The sequence below is a fragment of the Harpia harpyja genome, chromosome 3 (genome assembly GCF_026419915.1).
Source record: "Harpia harpyja isolate bHarHar1 chromosome 3, bHarHar1 primary haplotype, whole genome shotgun sequence".
Taxonomy (NCBI): Eukaryota; Metazoa; Chordata; class Aves; order Accipitriformes; family Accipitridae; genus Harpia; species Harpia harpyja.
The window spans coordinates 63,053,406-63,069,490 of NC_068942.1; the positions used below are offsets into that span (position 1 = coordinate 63,053,406).

A 16,085-nucleotide genomic window follows, 5' to 3' on the forward strand; every position below is an offset into this window, starting at 1 on the left:
AGCTTAGGAGATACATTGCCGAGAGATAGCCTCAAGAAGGAAATTCAGAGCCTGATCTATAATGCCTGCAACCACCATCTAGAGAAGTCTATTTCTCTCCACTCACTACAGAGGCCCCTAAGGAGATTAAGCATCATCTCAACTAGACATGTAAATATTTCATGGCGCTCAACATGTAAAAAGGACTGCAAGTAATAGCAACAGAATTAAAAGCAATTCATTCAACCTAAGCAAAAAATTGACAGTGAGCTTACTCTGAAAACTTTTTCCACCCTTGCGATACCCTTCCCAAAGATGGTTCCAAGTTGGTCTCCAATCCCAGCCAGCAAGAAGCCAAACAGTGGAATCCCAAAGATGGCATACAAGATGCAGAAAACCTTGCCTCCAACAGTGCTTGGAGCAATATTCCCATACCCTGAGGAGAAAAACATTTGTCAGACTCTCAGAATTTATACATGGCTTTTTAGAAAAATTAATGGACTGTTCCTGCAGGGATACCTTTCTTCCACATGTAATTCCCATTTACAGACTTTCCACAGCCTGATGTCATTTCCCAGATGAGCTACCCTCTGTGATTTAGTTCTTGTAGCCTCAGTTACCCATATTTTCTATAGATTCAGGTCCTATCTAGAGTTGTTGTTTGATTAGTTAATCTGGCTTGACTTATCATGGCACAAAAATCACTCTGTCCTGGCCTGGTGCCTGTGTGCTGCTGCTCCTCTTGGGCTGTGCCAATAACTTCCTGATGGGAGTGTGATTCACCTGACAAGGCTCATTTTCAGTGGTTAGCTCATAATTTCCACAGCCACTCATCACACTGACTAGTCACATCGCAGCCTCCAAAGTGTACCCACGCTACAAGAATCCGCCCTTGAACTCTTCATTCAGTTCCCCTTTCAATTTGACAATAAAGAGCCTAACGTTTGTATTTCATGAGGTTTTTTAATAGGTTTTAACAAGGAAGTTTTTAAGCCTTCCCTCTGAAGATCCTACTCCATTTATATTTTAAAATCATTATTGATCCTTTAATAAAGGCACATACATGCCTGCCTTCCACCCTCTGTTCGGGTAGCCCAGGGCTGTTGAAAAGATGATGGATTCTGACCAAGACATAATTATCCAGTTGCATATCCTGACTGAAAACTCTCTTTTTGGCCCAAGCATGTTTGGGCACATTTGATTTCTGTTTCCAGCCTTGTAACTCTAGATAAGATACCGGGAACCTCTGACACTGGCAGAAAAGGTCTAATTATCAGCACAGGGCACCTAAAGAGAGATGGACTATCTTTTAGGTGCCCAAGTCTATCATGATCAGTAGGTCTTCTGTCAACTATTTCAAAACACTGCAATCCTCTTTACCTTGGCTTTTCTATAGCCAACATGTAAATAGGAAGCTGATCAGGCAATCTAGAGAGAGACAAGTGGAAAGCATGAATAATGGGCCCTTTTCACCCTGGAAGGTAGCAGGAATCTTGTTTGGAGCACTCCTCTGTGGTATTCTTAAAAGTCTAACATGCTGATGAATGCACAGGACAGCTCTCCACCCATTCTATGCAGTAAACTACATTTAGTTACCACAGTTTTTTCAGGCACTTCTCTTCCCCGCATCACCCATGTGAATTTAACTGTAGGAATCTACATAGAGCATTATGACTCTAGTAGCCAGGGTATTGCTGTTAAAATGTTAACATTAAAAAGAAAAAACAATTGTGGCAGTAATATTTGCACCTTTTAATTCAAGATCAGGTATCTTCACTGAAATGTTATAGAGATGTGTATTTTGACTATACATAATTATTTGAAAATTAAAAATGATCACGCAATCACAGATCACTGATGAGATAAAGTGGAAACGCAGAGCATCCAGAGAGATGGTGATCTAAGAGAGTGTCTGCTTCATCTACAGCAATTCCCCCTGGTCCTTGGGAATTAAGGCTGGGCTTCAAGGTGCTAATCCTGTTAGGTCTGTGACACTGGCACTGGATACATCTCTCTGTCATGGGATGGTGAAAGGACTATGCTGATGCACAACACTGCCTCCCCTGAAACCACAGTCCTTTTCATGGCTGTATCTGTGATCCAGGTTTGTCCTGGAAGTCCAAGAAAATCCAGGCTACACAGGCCAGTGGACTGAGGTTGACCAGGTAGTCTGCTGAGTGTCTGCCTAAAAGGAGCTCTAACACGGCTCTGGTGGATTAAATAGAATAAGTTTCATGCCCAGAAACTATACGTAGACTTTATGCAGCCTATAAAAATCTCATTCACGGAGAACTTAAAGCAAATATGGGCAAAAATCCAAGCTCTTTTCAATAAGTTATTTAAATAGCAGATGTCAATGAATATGCCTACATAAACTATGCCTACATAGTGGCATTTATTTTAATGAGTAATTTAAAAGCTTGTCACTTGGGTCTATTAAGTAAACAAATATTAAGGGAGGGTTTTCTTACATTTGATTCAGAAATGTTTTCTTTCTCTCCATCCCCTGGTTTTATGCTACCATTAAAAATACATGGTAATGTAGCTTAGTATATAGAGGAACACAGAGAGGAGTACACTCCATCCAATCGCTCTTTCACTCTCACCCTGACAACACAGAAAAGGCGGAGCCAAAGGCACAGACTCCACTGTTTGAGATGATCACCACAGCGAGCCTTGTAACTGCCATAGGATTTTTTTGTTGTATTAGCTGCATAAAGAAATTGCAGAATTCAGTCAGATTCTCATACTTTAATGAAGGATTACATGATTGTCAGATTATTTGTCTATACAGTCACCAGTGTGTGTATCACAGCCATAATGCGGAAAAGCACTTTATCCCGTATTTAAATCAGAATACACAAAGCCAATGCAAATAAAAAGCAGTAATTCGCCAGTGATTTCCAAATAATGAGATCTCTTGACCTCTAACTAAGACAGCACTGAAATCAAGCTTAAAATTATCAAACCACTGTATAACTATCAGCAGTTTAACCTTATCATCAGTGTTACCAGTTTATCATTTTTTTCCCTTCAGGGCATCTTCTGAAATCCAAGCTGCCTGGAGAATCTTCAATAAAGGAACTGGCTCACAGAGGAGAGGACAAAAACCTTAGCATATCTAAGGCCAGCATTCAGAGATCAAGGGACAAAGTACTTTGGATACAATGTATAGGAGACACAGATGACAAGGGCCTGAATAATGAACTTCATAAAATTAGTGGTTCAAGAAAAGTAAATGGAGCAGTTCAATATACCCTTCATCTAATACAGAGAAATATGTCAATATTTCAAGGTCAGGAATTCTAGAATGGAAAAAAAAATCATGGAGCTTTTTTTACACAATGTACAATTCGTGGAACCCCTTGCAATTATTACTATGAAAGCAAGGAAGGATTTTTAAAAGGATGTGGTACTTATGTGAACACATTTCCAGTTACAAGGAGCAGGGTATAAGAAGAATTAATTATATCAAACTTCAGAGCATAAGCCAAAATTAATTGATGTACTTAGGAAGAAAGTTACCCTTATGGGTAAATTAATCTATAATATTAAAATCCAAATTCCCAACAACCATATGATAGTTATTTCATCGGGTACTGGTTCTTGATCTTTTTAGTGAGAAATAAAATCACCTGCATCTACATGAAGAACAGGGTTATAAAGCCTTAGCTACATCAGTGCTACTTGTTTTCAGTTCAGCATTGCTATTCTACCCCAATTATGTAAACAGCTTCTGATACTAACCTGGAGACTCAATGCCCTTGACACATACCAGAGGCATGCCTTGTGAGAATTGAGAAAAATACAGTTCAGCCACTTTATTTCTTTGTCATCTACCTTACTTAAATTTATTTCATTATCCAGGTCTCAGTGTGACCATGTATTTTAAAAGATAAACATAAACATACCTATAGTTGTGATGACTGTTCCAGCAAAGAAAAAGGCACTTCCAAGGTCCCAATGACTGCTGTTGTTAGAGGAATTTCCTATGGGACTGACTCCAGCATTATCAGCATCAATAGCATGCTGCAAAGAAAGAGACAAGAGATCAGCCTTATGCATGCCTTACCATATGCTATGCAAGTCAGTATAAGCTCCAAAGGGAAATTTCTAGGACCATGGTAACAGCTTAGATTTAAACTTTTTAATACCTGCTCAAAGTATAGTAGCACCCTCTGTACACAAGAGCTGAATATAAGACTGAACTAAAGGTGGAAGAAAGATACAATGCATAGACAAATGATAAAAGATACAAAGCAATTGAGAAGTAGAGGACCAACACCACAAAGAGATCCATAAATATCATTCTTGTAGAAATAACTGCCAAAGGAAAAATTCCCCAATGGGAACAGCTGATGTTAGAAGCAGCAAGAAGCATGATAAGTACAAATAATGTTCATGAAGTCAACTGAAGCTAGTCAGCCAGGGATTTTAATTCCCAGACAACTAATAATTAAGTTATTTGTATTTTATGCTAACTAAAATAAAAATAGGATATATATATCCCATTTGAAATTAACAAATAGGATAGCTATGGCAACATCATGAAACACCTTTGTGATCAGCTAGGACTTCCCAGTTGCCACATTGGACAGGGTCACATGTCCACAAGTCTAGCGTGGTAGAGACTCCCAGCTAGTGCTTGAATGAACTAAATCCAGAACAGAAGCTGAGGTAGCTATACTGCTTCCAGGTCACTGTCCTATGACTCACACAGCACTGAATCAAACCAGGCAGACATATCAGCCTGCTGCAAGTTTGCTTGGGAATTTCTAAAAGTGCACCATATTGTATCATGGGGACATACGCATTTGCCTTTCATTGCACCTTCACAGTCCAAAGGAAGATAGAGCTAAATACATCAGCCTCCAAAGCACAGAAATAAATCTCTCATCAGCATCCGGCACATTTAGCTGAATTGGTCTAAGATCACTTTTGAGATGCCCTTTGGTACATATTCTCTAGTTGCTTGTAAATCTCATGCAATCTATTGCCTGTCATAGAGAAATTCAGACCTCTGGAACAGCAGCTAAAATTACTGCCTTTCAAAGTAAACCTCTCCTTCCCAAGTGTTCCCAGTTGAGATTAATTTCCATAAAACCAATGCAAAGGAACCAAGCTTCTCTCTTTCTGCCTCTTACCATTTCCAGCTCTTTGCCTTTTTCTCATTCTGTTCCAACCTCACTTCATGTTGCTGTTATCATGCCACTGCCAGATCTCCCCCTTCTCTCTCACTCTGATATTTGCTCCTTCTCCTAAACATTGCCACCGGCCTTCAGCCTTGGTTATTTCAGCGAACTTATTGCCAGGCTCCACAAGAAAGGCAAAGTGCTGCCTCTTACATCCTCTCTTGCTTTGACCTTGGTCAACACAGAATTCCCACCTATCGATACAAGGTTGTTTTGACTTTTCTTATTCTATTTCTTTAACCACTTCTCTTTTCCCTCTGACTTATGATCTATGAATTGTCCCTGTGATTTTTTATTTCACCTTTTTCTATACAGTCCCTGTGTAAAGCAAGGTTAACCATTCTATTTTACCATTGCCCCACTTCTCATCTGTTCATATCTATGATTTTTCTCCTGATCTTCTCTATAACCTCCTATTCTCTTGTGCTTTTAGCACTGAGTTTTAAATACATCCATTTAACACCTCTTCTATACCTAGCTTTCATGATACACTTTTCTCCTCATTCACCTCTTCCCTCTATTGGCTCATTTATCACATTTTTTCTTTTCTTCCTCTTCCATTTTGCACTTTTCCTCACTCATTTTTTGCCTCTATTTCCAACTGACTTCATTGTCACAAATGTTCCTCTACCACATTTTTTTCCTTGGGCTAGTTTCAGCTAATCTGCTCCCCAGTTCTTAAGTTATTCATCACATTGCCCCACAAAAGGGAAAGGAGTGGGAGAAGAGGCGCATGGGCAAGAACAGAGGCCAAGTATATCTAAAGAGATCAGTACAGGACAGCCTTTTTTAACAGTAGAGCTGCTACATGGCAGGCTGAGCTGATTGCGAAATTACAGCATGAGTAAGCTCCAGACTGGACTGGTTGTATTTCATGTGGGCAGAAAGCCAGGGTTCCTCAGCACCTGTCCATACCTCAAGAAACAGGGATATAGAGAAAGGAAGTGTTTAGGACCAAACCCTTTGAAAGGGCTTCTGTACCAGTTGCTGTGCAGGTGGTGTGAAAGCAGAGATCATTTGTTTGTTTACCCAGAAGACCATAAATCAGCATAACAGACAGGTTGCCTGTTTAAATAGGCCATGACACACTGTCAGCTACCCCGGCATGTTACTTCTGCCAAGGAATGCTGCTTGCCTTCCCCTTGAGTGTGTGAATGTCAGCGAGCTAATTACAACACTTTAATCACATTTGAGTTTACACAGTTTAGCAAGTCTATTAGGGCCAAGCACTAACCCCTGAACTGAAGGAGCCTTCTGTTGCCTTAGGTAGCTTTGAGCTTCTCAGGCTCCCTCCTTATCCAGAACAAATTCTTTTTTTCTTTAAAGATTGACTGACATCATTCATTTATAAATATCCAACTATCCCAATGCTACCTCTTAATACACAGTATTTTGCATACAGTGATGGAGGACAGAAAGGGAGCGGTAAGAGGAGAGCAGCCCTGCAGTTAGCAGCACTTAAATACGCAATTTCAGGTCATGCGATGAGCAAAGGATGCCTTATACCACCACCACAAGTCCACCTATACAGAAGTATCCTGCTAGATGAAGACTGACACAAAACTCAAACAAGGACACTATCACTGGCAAGACTCTCCCAGTTCACACAGACCATGAAATTTTACAACAGTTTCCCATCTGTGAAACTTCAGATAGGCTTTGCAGCATGACCTGAAGAGTTGCATCCTCAAGTTATCTTGGAGTAGGGAAAGAAACAATTTCCAGAGTGCTAACCACTCTTTTGGCAAACCTTCCATATTTAAGACATTTTAAACTAGTAGTATCAGGTATTTTTATAGTTGAGGTATCATCAAAAGTAATAGGTCATCAAAGTACCCATAGCTGTTTCACACGTAATCCTCTCCTGATCCCTTCTTCCTTCTCAAGAGGAGTTACATGCACAGTGCACACGATTTTTTCAATATTTTTATGAATTCAAAAAGCATTCTTATTTAATGAATAACTATTAATCTATAGTAATTTATCTTTTGAAATGCCACCCATTCAGAGAAGGCAATAACTTGGAATACTTCAAAGGGCTGAAATTGTCTTTCTTGCTGTTCAAGTAACAGATGTGCCCTAAATCCAATAGGCAGATAGGAGTGAGGGAAATGACAAAAATACCAAAGTAAATCCAAGTGCTCAATATTATTTTTTTTTAAACATATATTTCTGATCACAATTTTCAGTTTGATTCCCTATCATTGTATAGATGTGCATTTTACTCTGAGTCCCTTCGGTATCAGCACACTACAGCTCCTCTCTAACCAAGAAGACATGGTCTGGTAAATCTGCATGGGACTGAAAGCAAACCCCACAGCAAAAGCCTAGCATATGTTGTGATACTGGGTGACTTAATCTTGTATTCCCAAAGTAAGTGCAATCCAGACTCCATCTCAATCTGGAACAAGCTTTATCAATTCCACCTGTTGATATTCAGGCAGCAATATTTAAAGGCTATGAGGCATGTGCCCACCCTGGGCTGCCTAGTTGTTAACACACAGGACTCAAAGTCCAAAGAAAGGTATAGTGAACACTAACTTGTCTCACCAGGTGTCAAGAGTTCTCCCCCATGACATAAGATCGAAATAGTATCACTTCTCTATGGATAAAATCAATTATATTGTCCTTATACCAAATAGAAACTACTCACTGTTTCAGTCCCTGCCCCAGTGACGCTGTACAAGTGTCGGGCTCCAGCTCCCCGCAGCTCTGCCCTGCCCAGCCACAGGCTCCGACGAGCTGGGGCCTGACCCATGGGCTGATGTCCCAGCCCAGCCTCCGCCTGTCCCCGTCCCCAGGGAGGTACCTGATAGTCTGGGCTGGCAGATGCCCCTGGCTGCCCTGGCCAGCCATGCTCCCTGGCTGGTGGTGGTGGGGTCCACAGCTGCCGGCTCCCTGTTCCCTGGGGTCAGGGGGTCCTCACTGAGCCCAGATACTCACATATCTGATCCTCCTTGGTGCGTGAGTGAGTACACACCAGCCTTCACTAACGTATTAGGTTCCTTGGTCACTAATTAAGACAATTGCATCAAGAAAAAGTCTGGAGTTAGGCCCATAGGCAACAAGATAGCTGGGAGCTAGTGCAGCTGATGAGGAGACAGGAACCAGACTGTTTCTGGTTCTCTGGGAAGAAGGGCTTTTATCTGGTTCACTTGTTCATGTTTCTTTAATTTCTCCAGTAAGATCTCAAGCATGAAGAAGACAAATATTTTCCAAGGACAAGCATGATACCTTTCTTGAGTGCTGAGCTACTCAAAGGATGTACCCTATGTGTAACCAAGGACAGGAATTTGATAAGAAAGAAAATTCTTGTCATCTTTTTTCTAGTTCCACTAATTCCTCTCCACAGATCATGCTAATCCAATAATGATTATCTCCCTCTACAATTCTTTTCCAAGCAGATTCCTATCAAGCATACAAAAAGTTGTTTCAATTGCCTTTCATGCTCTGATCTTTCTCTATTACAATTATTAGGATGCTTCTCATTAGCAAGCAGCTCTTAAAGACTAATTCCTTAATAACTTTTCTCTATACTCCTTACCTCTCTACTTATTCTCACCACCGCTCATACAGTGATTAAGGGATCCTCATCATAAATTCCCATTTATTCACTTTTCCACAACAGCATTTTTGAAGGACCAAGGCTAGCAATTTTTGTTCAGGTATAATCAAAAGGTATAAGTTTTGAAAGCCCATCTCTTAAATATTTCTGCCTATCCCATTAAGGTCTTTAGGTGACAATCAGCCAGAGAGTGACCTACCTACAATTGTAGTGATTTGATTGTTGTACATGCACTGTGTCTGAGGGCAGACCTACAGCATTCAACAAGGGACATGCACAGAGATCTAAGTCCAAAGGGCTTAGCTCCCTGCAAACTTCTCAGCTAAGTTCTGGAAGCAACATAGATAGCTACAGGACAGCTGCAGACTTCTGCAGCATCCTAGGCTCAGTTTGTCTCTTATACAACTGGAGTCTCTCTGGACTGAAGTTACAAACTAGGGTCCCTGCACCAATTTAGACAGGACACAAGAGATCTGAAGATCAGGGGCAGAAGGGAAGTTGGGACATATAGAAGACAACCTCCAGAGGCACAGGCAGAAAGTTCAATAATCAGATATTTACCATTGTTTTTCTTCACAGTTCAAATAGTCTTCTCCTGTCCTCAGCAACAAGCAAGTCTTCCCCATAGTTAAAACACTTATTTTTTCTGCTCCACCTAGAGCTTTCTTCTAGCACATGAAAGCCAACAAAGTTCTCTTCATTTTACAAGGAAACACCCTGAAAAGACAAACTGGCTTATGACACTAGTGAACCAGCTGAAAACTGAAACATCTTTGCAGGAGGTTCCCCTTTTTGCTTACCTTCAGGGTGAATGTAGTTCAGAACACTAATCAAAAATGCCTATCCAAAATATGAACTCTTACTAACATAATTAGCCAGTAAAGCCTGATTAGCTCATTTCCAGCTCTGCTTCCTTTTCAGCTTACAGTCTAACTCTAATGAGTTGCTGTAGTCATTAGTGGACATTGATAATATGACTTAGTTCCCAGGTGGGTGATTTTTTCTTTATACTGTAATCACTCAGACTCCTAAATTAAACCCTGAAGGAAAAGGAATAAGAAAGCAGCCCACCAGTAACATAAGCAACTTCTAACAGTAGCAAGCCACTCTACTCCTTGAGAAGCTGGCGTCTTGTGGCCTGGATAAGTGCACTATTCGCTGGGTGAAAAAATGTCTGGATGGCCGAGCCCAGAGGGTTGTGGTGAATGGGATGAAATCCAGTTGGCGGCAGGTCACGAGTGGTGTTCCCCAGGGCTCGGTGTTGGGCCCTGTTCTGTTTAATATCTTTATTGATGATTTGGATGAGGGGATTGAGTGCACCCTCAGCAAGTTTGCAGATGACACCAAGTTGGGAGGCAGGGTCGATCTGCTTGAGGGTAGGGAGGCTCTACAGAGAGATCTGGACAGGCTGGATCGATGGGCTGAGGCCAATTGTATGAAGTTCAACAAGGCCAAGTGCCGGGTCCTGCACTTCGGTCACAGCAACCCCATGCAGCGCTACAGGCTTGGGGAAGAGTGGCTGGAAAGCTGCCTGGCAGAGAAAGACCTGGGCGTGCTGGTTGACAGCCGGCTGAATATGAGCCAGCAGTGTGCCCAGGTGGCCAAGAAGGCCAATCGCATCCTAGCCTGTATCAGGAACAGTGTGGCCAGCAGGAACAGGGAGGTGGTTGTTCCCCTGTACTCGGCACTGGTGAGGCCGCACCTCGAGTACTGTGTTCAGTTTTGGGCCCCTCACTACAGGAAAGACATAGAGCTGCTTGAGCGTGTCCAGAGGAGAGCAACCAAGTTGGTGAGGGGCCTTGAGCACAAGTCTTATGAGGAGCGGCTGAAGGATCTGGGGTTGTTCAGTCTAGAAAAGAGGCGGCTGAGGGGAGACCTTATCGCTCTCTACAACTACCTGAAAGGGGGCTGTAGTGAGGTGGGTGTTGGTCTCTTCTGTCAGGTGTCTGGAGATAGGACAAGAGGAAATGGCCTCAAGTTGAGGCAAGGGAGATTTAGGTTAGATATTAGGAAAAATTTTTTTACTGAGAGGGTTGTCAAACATTGGAATGGGCTGCCCAGGGAAGTGGTTGATTCACCATCCCTGGAGGTATTCAAAAAGCGAGTGGACAGGGTACTCAAGGGCATGGTTTAGGGGGCATGGTTAATGGTTGGACTTGATGATCTTGAAGGTCTTTTCCAACCGAAATGATTCTATGATTCTATGATTCTATGATTCTATCTTACGTCATTGTGCAGGGCTCATTATGAAAGCAGGGCTCATTACAAAAGTTTTTACTCATACAGGGTGCACAGGCTACACAGAAACAGAATGTGAATACCCTTATCAGGTGCAAAGGAATTACTTTGCCAGAACACATTGATGTTTTTCCTGCCTGCCTCCCCTAATGATAGATAACATCTGGTCTATCTGAGAGGCATAACCTCCCCATTATACACTCTAAGTCTGCATTATTACAAAGGCAAGATGACTTCTTTTTGACCCCAGCTACTAATAAGCTTATGCCATGACATACAAGAACAACAACAACAAAAAAGTTTTGTAATATGTTAGCAAGTGTAACTACTAATGTTATTTTTCTTTTCATCTGTATGTCCAGTCACTTGAGTCCTGCTGCCTTCTGTTATTTGTTCAGATGGGTACAATACAGCTAAATGTACTTGAAGCACCTGAAGTTTCATTGCCTTTTAGCATATTCTAGATTTAACTTCTCTCTAGCTCTGAAAAGTCAAAAGTGTTGAGATAGAGCACACGATTCTGTCATTTTCTTATTCTGGTATTCACCATTGTGACAAGTTGTAGATCACATGAGGTATTAAATAATGAACTTGCTTCACTGCAACAAATGTCTTCAGAAGCAGAAATGAGCTTCAAAAATGTACTGTTAAGAACTTCCACTTCAGGTGACTTTGGACAATACAGACTGCACTGTGAAATACTTGCTATTGGTAAGAAAAAACTACCTGTCCTTGTGTTAGTATTAGACAGACCTGAACCAAAACCCAAGAGGTAAATACAAATTTAAAATACGTTGAATCTTCCTAGGGATTTGCACTGCTTTCATCACTATATTAATTCCAAAGTCTATGAACGAACTTCACAGTCTGGACACAGCAATTCACATTTGTGCTACCAGTGCTAATATTTGCAATGGGTTATTGGAGATCAAGTTGGAAAGGATGTCTTATCCGCACTGAATTACAACAGCTTCCTCATACAGTGCAGTACATCTTCCTTATAGGTTTCCAAAGAAGAATCCTTTGAAAGATCAAAATTTAGGCAAAGGGATAATTTTTTCTATCATTGGCCTTGTAAAGACCATGACGCTCCTTTTCTCTTCTCCTTAAAAGATTGTTCCAGAGCCACCCCCACAGTAAAAGGATAAAAGCCAGTTCTAAGGTCTCTCTTTTTGTATTTTTTCCATATTCTCCAAAGCACAGAGGTGAATCAACACAGTCATTCTGGAGAGTATGATCTGTGTTCATCTAAAGGCTTTCAGGTAGTCAAATAACATTAATTATAAATAGCTCCCTTAGCGGTAGCCTGGTGCTGACCGCACACAGCACAGCAGCCAAAACCCATGGAGGTTGCCACATCAGTCTGAAATCACAGTTGTAAAGGCAGATGCAGCATTTGGTGCAATGCAGAAATGCACTGTGCCAGCCAGGGAGAAGTCACTTTTGAGATCATCAACATGAAGGCATGAAAGCACATTAACCCCCTGACATTATCTTCAAGCAGTGGTTCGCTGTTCTTCTGTGCAAGTCAGTTACAATCACAGTTTTCTGTAACAGCATACCCAACTACATCCCTGGAGCCAGTTTCACCTCCAGACATACAGAAGAATCCAAAAGAACTTGTTCTTTATTGACAAATCTGTTTCAATATTTCACATCACTTGGCCTTAAGACATTCACGTGCTAAGCTGCTAAACCCATTTAATTTACCTTTGCAAAATGATTCCCAGTTACCCAGTGTAATGCCTGAGGACATACTGAAATCTCAGGAGATGATAAGATTTGTTCAGAATATCTGCCTTCTAATGACACATTATGCCTGTTTTTCATTTTAGTGTCACCACTTTTGAGGTGAAAGAAGGAAAAATGTTGTGTAAAACAAAGAATTAAAACTGGTACATAGCATAGGCTAGAGAATAGGGGCTATCTAGAAATCTTTGTACTGCAGTTGCTATGCAGGAGTCTACCATCCTGTTGAGGTGCTTTGCTTGTTGCACCTATTATGTGCTCTGCTTTCTGCTAGAAAAGAAAGCATTTTGCATATCTTTTAATGGTGGCATTCCCATCAAGGGAATACAAACTTCTTGCTTTTAGTATTTTCTAAAAATCCTTTAAACAGCTAGCACACATTATACCTAAGCAGTTGAGGGAAATACAGATCTCTGCAACACTGCCATGAGAAACACATCTGAACCAGTATCCCTGAACAGAATTCACGCTACCAACCAAACATGTTCACCTGTCTTTTGCAGACAGATGAAGGATGTGATCCAAGCCAGCCCTGACCCAAAAGCTGTATAGTCACATCAGCACAATACCGCCTCTTGCTGAAGCAGGTTTGGCTTCTTAGCTACAGTACCAGGCTGCCCAAAGATACAGGTACGCAGCCTCTGACTCACAACTGACCCATCTTCTGTGAACACAGAGCACAAGCAGGGAGAGCCCACATCTGTCTGCAAAGAAACAGAAAGAATTTGTTTTGCTTGGGAAAGGCAGAAGAGCATTGCTGTCTACACATGTGGGCAAGGGAGAAGAATCAATTAAGCAATGGGACGTTGTCTGTGGAAGACAAAGTACAAGGAAACTGTACAAGTTTAGGCTGAAAAGTAGGAGAATGCTTTTTCCATCATGGCAATAAGATAGTGGAACAGCTTCTTAAAAGAAATATGCAGCTTATAAATCTGATTCATTTATAGAAAGGGTTTTATAACACAGTTGGGTGGATGGACACAAGAATCCATGGGATAGCTCTGTGTTCTTTCAAACACCCTGAAATCACAACAGAACTCTGGTGCAACACCCAGAGGGAAACACATTGTGCTCCTGGAAGGTTCAGACACAAATTCAGGTCTGAAATATGAGGCTGAAGTTCAACTTTGGAATATATTCCTTAGGTATCTCACGTTTCTTATCTAATCTCTATTTTCTCCAGGCTAACTTATAGGTTTCTACATGGGATCCTAGAAGATACTCTACTGAAGTCTTGTAAGATCCATAATACTTTCCTTGCCTAGTGTTTTAATCAATGAAATATAACTCTATCCTTGATAGATCTTTCTTGCATGTTAGTCCATTTTCCATTACATTTATCGCTACATACTTGATATTTATTTCCTTGAAAATTGATTCTAAAGCTTTGCATACTAGACCAGACTAAAAATTCTGTAGTTCTTAAATGCCAATTTTTTTCTATTTTTAATTGTATACTTCATCATCATTCATTTACCTAAAATTCACAACAGTAAACCTGTAAATTAATATACCAGTAAGTTCAGAATTCTTGGCTGAATATTTATTTTAAAATTCCCACCTATCATTTTCTGTTTGCTCTCTTAGTTGCTGTGTTTAATTTTGGAGGAAGAATTAAGAACTTAATATAATTTGAAAATTACAGAGATGATGGGCAAATGTCTTGCAAATCTGTCACATCTCACAAAAATTTCTTCCAGATATTAAGTTCTGATTTTCTTTGCACACGTTTTTCATTTTTCTAGTGAATACATTTAACCTCTGTTTACAATGTTTTGGAGACATAGTTTCTGTTTCCCGGACTTTAAAATGACCACACTGCCCATGGCAAGGGCTCTGTGAACAATTTTGTTCCCCACCGACACACCTGATCAACGAACCACCAAGCTGTTTATCCTAACTTCCAGGCAGTACTGTCTTCTTCACGTGGCCTACCTGAATCAGCGTCTCCAGCTCTAGCTGGGTTACACAAACATGCTCCCGAAGAAAATCAGCCTTCTCTAGTGCGATTGTGTTCTTCTGCCTGCTTTCAAAGGGCTGCTCCAGGGCACGGAAGACGAGTCCTCCCGTCACCAGGTAAACTACCACCACAACAAAGATGGCCACCACTGTTTTCCACTTCATGACTGTCTGCAGGCCTTGAGAAGGGGCTTCCATGGTAGCAACAACAGTGGCTCGGGAGGAAACGGAGAGTCGTGGAGCTGGATAATGCCCGTTAGTTTTGGGCTCAGGTTCACAAGCTGGCACTGCTGAGGGAACAGCCACTGAAACACAAAGTAAAAAAATCTTATTCAAAATCAAATCCATAAGGGTATGACCTTGATGTTCATATACAACTTCCCTAAATACCATTTTCAAGACTCTCGCATAAACCATGTTATTCACGTACATGCGATTCTTCTCATCTGGAAGGCTCCATGTGTCCATCCATACACAAGCCACCCCAACGGTTTGCTTCACCCATTACCTCTAGAACTAGACAGGCCAGTTGCATATGCAAAAATTTCAGAAGGATGCAGAAAAACATTTATCCAATAAGAATATGAAAATTTTTACTAGTTAGGATATAAATTACACAAGGTGGTGTTTGGTGAGGGACCCTGGCAGTGATTTATGTCCTTAAATCATAACACTAATAGTATTAATAGTGCTAAGAAATTGAACTGTCAATGATCAGTGATCACTACCTGGCCTGGTATTGACAGAAACAGAAAATGCTTTGTAAACTACAATGCTGTTTGGCTGACCAACACAAGCAGGCCCATATTATTCACATAGATTCACAAAACCATCACTTCTGAAAATGTTCTTGAAGCCTGGAAGCTTTACAAATTTTAGCATAAATCATTCTTCAGCCAAAGCATACTAGATATCTGAGGTCAAAGTGACTCACATGCCAAGCACAACGATGGACCTCCCAGCTTGGGACTGAGACACTGTATAGCCCATGTGACCTTAGCAGTACATCAGAGCTAATAAGCCCTGACTTCCAGCCAGACTTATTAGCCCGACCACTGTGCCAAGCTACTAAGGCATCTGAATCAAAGCTGGCTTGCCTCCAGATAATTCAGGTGTCTCAGCATCACACTTCCCCACTCTCTGTTGCCAGCATTAGCAATGGCAGAATGAGGCCGGGTTCCTCAGCATCCACTGGTATAATGGTACCACATGCAGGCTTTAAAGATGTTGGATTCATTTTAAACCAAATCCCTGCTGTAATCTTACCACGGTGCAGCTGTCACTGGCCTGTAATTTCTCTGAAACCGGATTGATTTATTTCATATCAGACCTAAATCAGATTGCAGTTAAAATACAGTCACTTTAGCTGCATTCTCTGAAGTTATTCCCAAAGTGTCTTTGCT

The 16,085-nt window shown here is 41.1% G+C and overlaps 1 protein-coding gene across 1 annotated transcript in view; it reads right to left on the bottom strand.

Annotated features, from left to right (window-relative positions):
- Positions 1-14,974, bottom strand: part of KCNK10 (potassium two pore domain channel subfamily K member 10) — a 39,952-nt gene extending 24,978 nt beyond the window's left edge. The window contains exons 1-3 of the mRNA XM_052783754.1: positions 14,659-14,974; positions 3,891-4,008; positions 255-415 (exon numbers count right to left, since the gene is read on the bottom strand). Coding sequence (XP_052639714.1) covers positions 255-415; positions 3,891-4,008; positions 14,659-14,880 — 501 coding nt within the window. The 5' untranslated portion in view covers positions 14,881-14,974. The remainder of the gene's footprint in view (positions 1-254; positions 416-3,890; positions 4,009-14,658) is intronic.
- Positions 14,975-16,085: the final 1,111 nt, after the last annotated feature.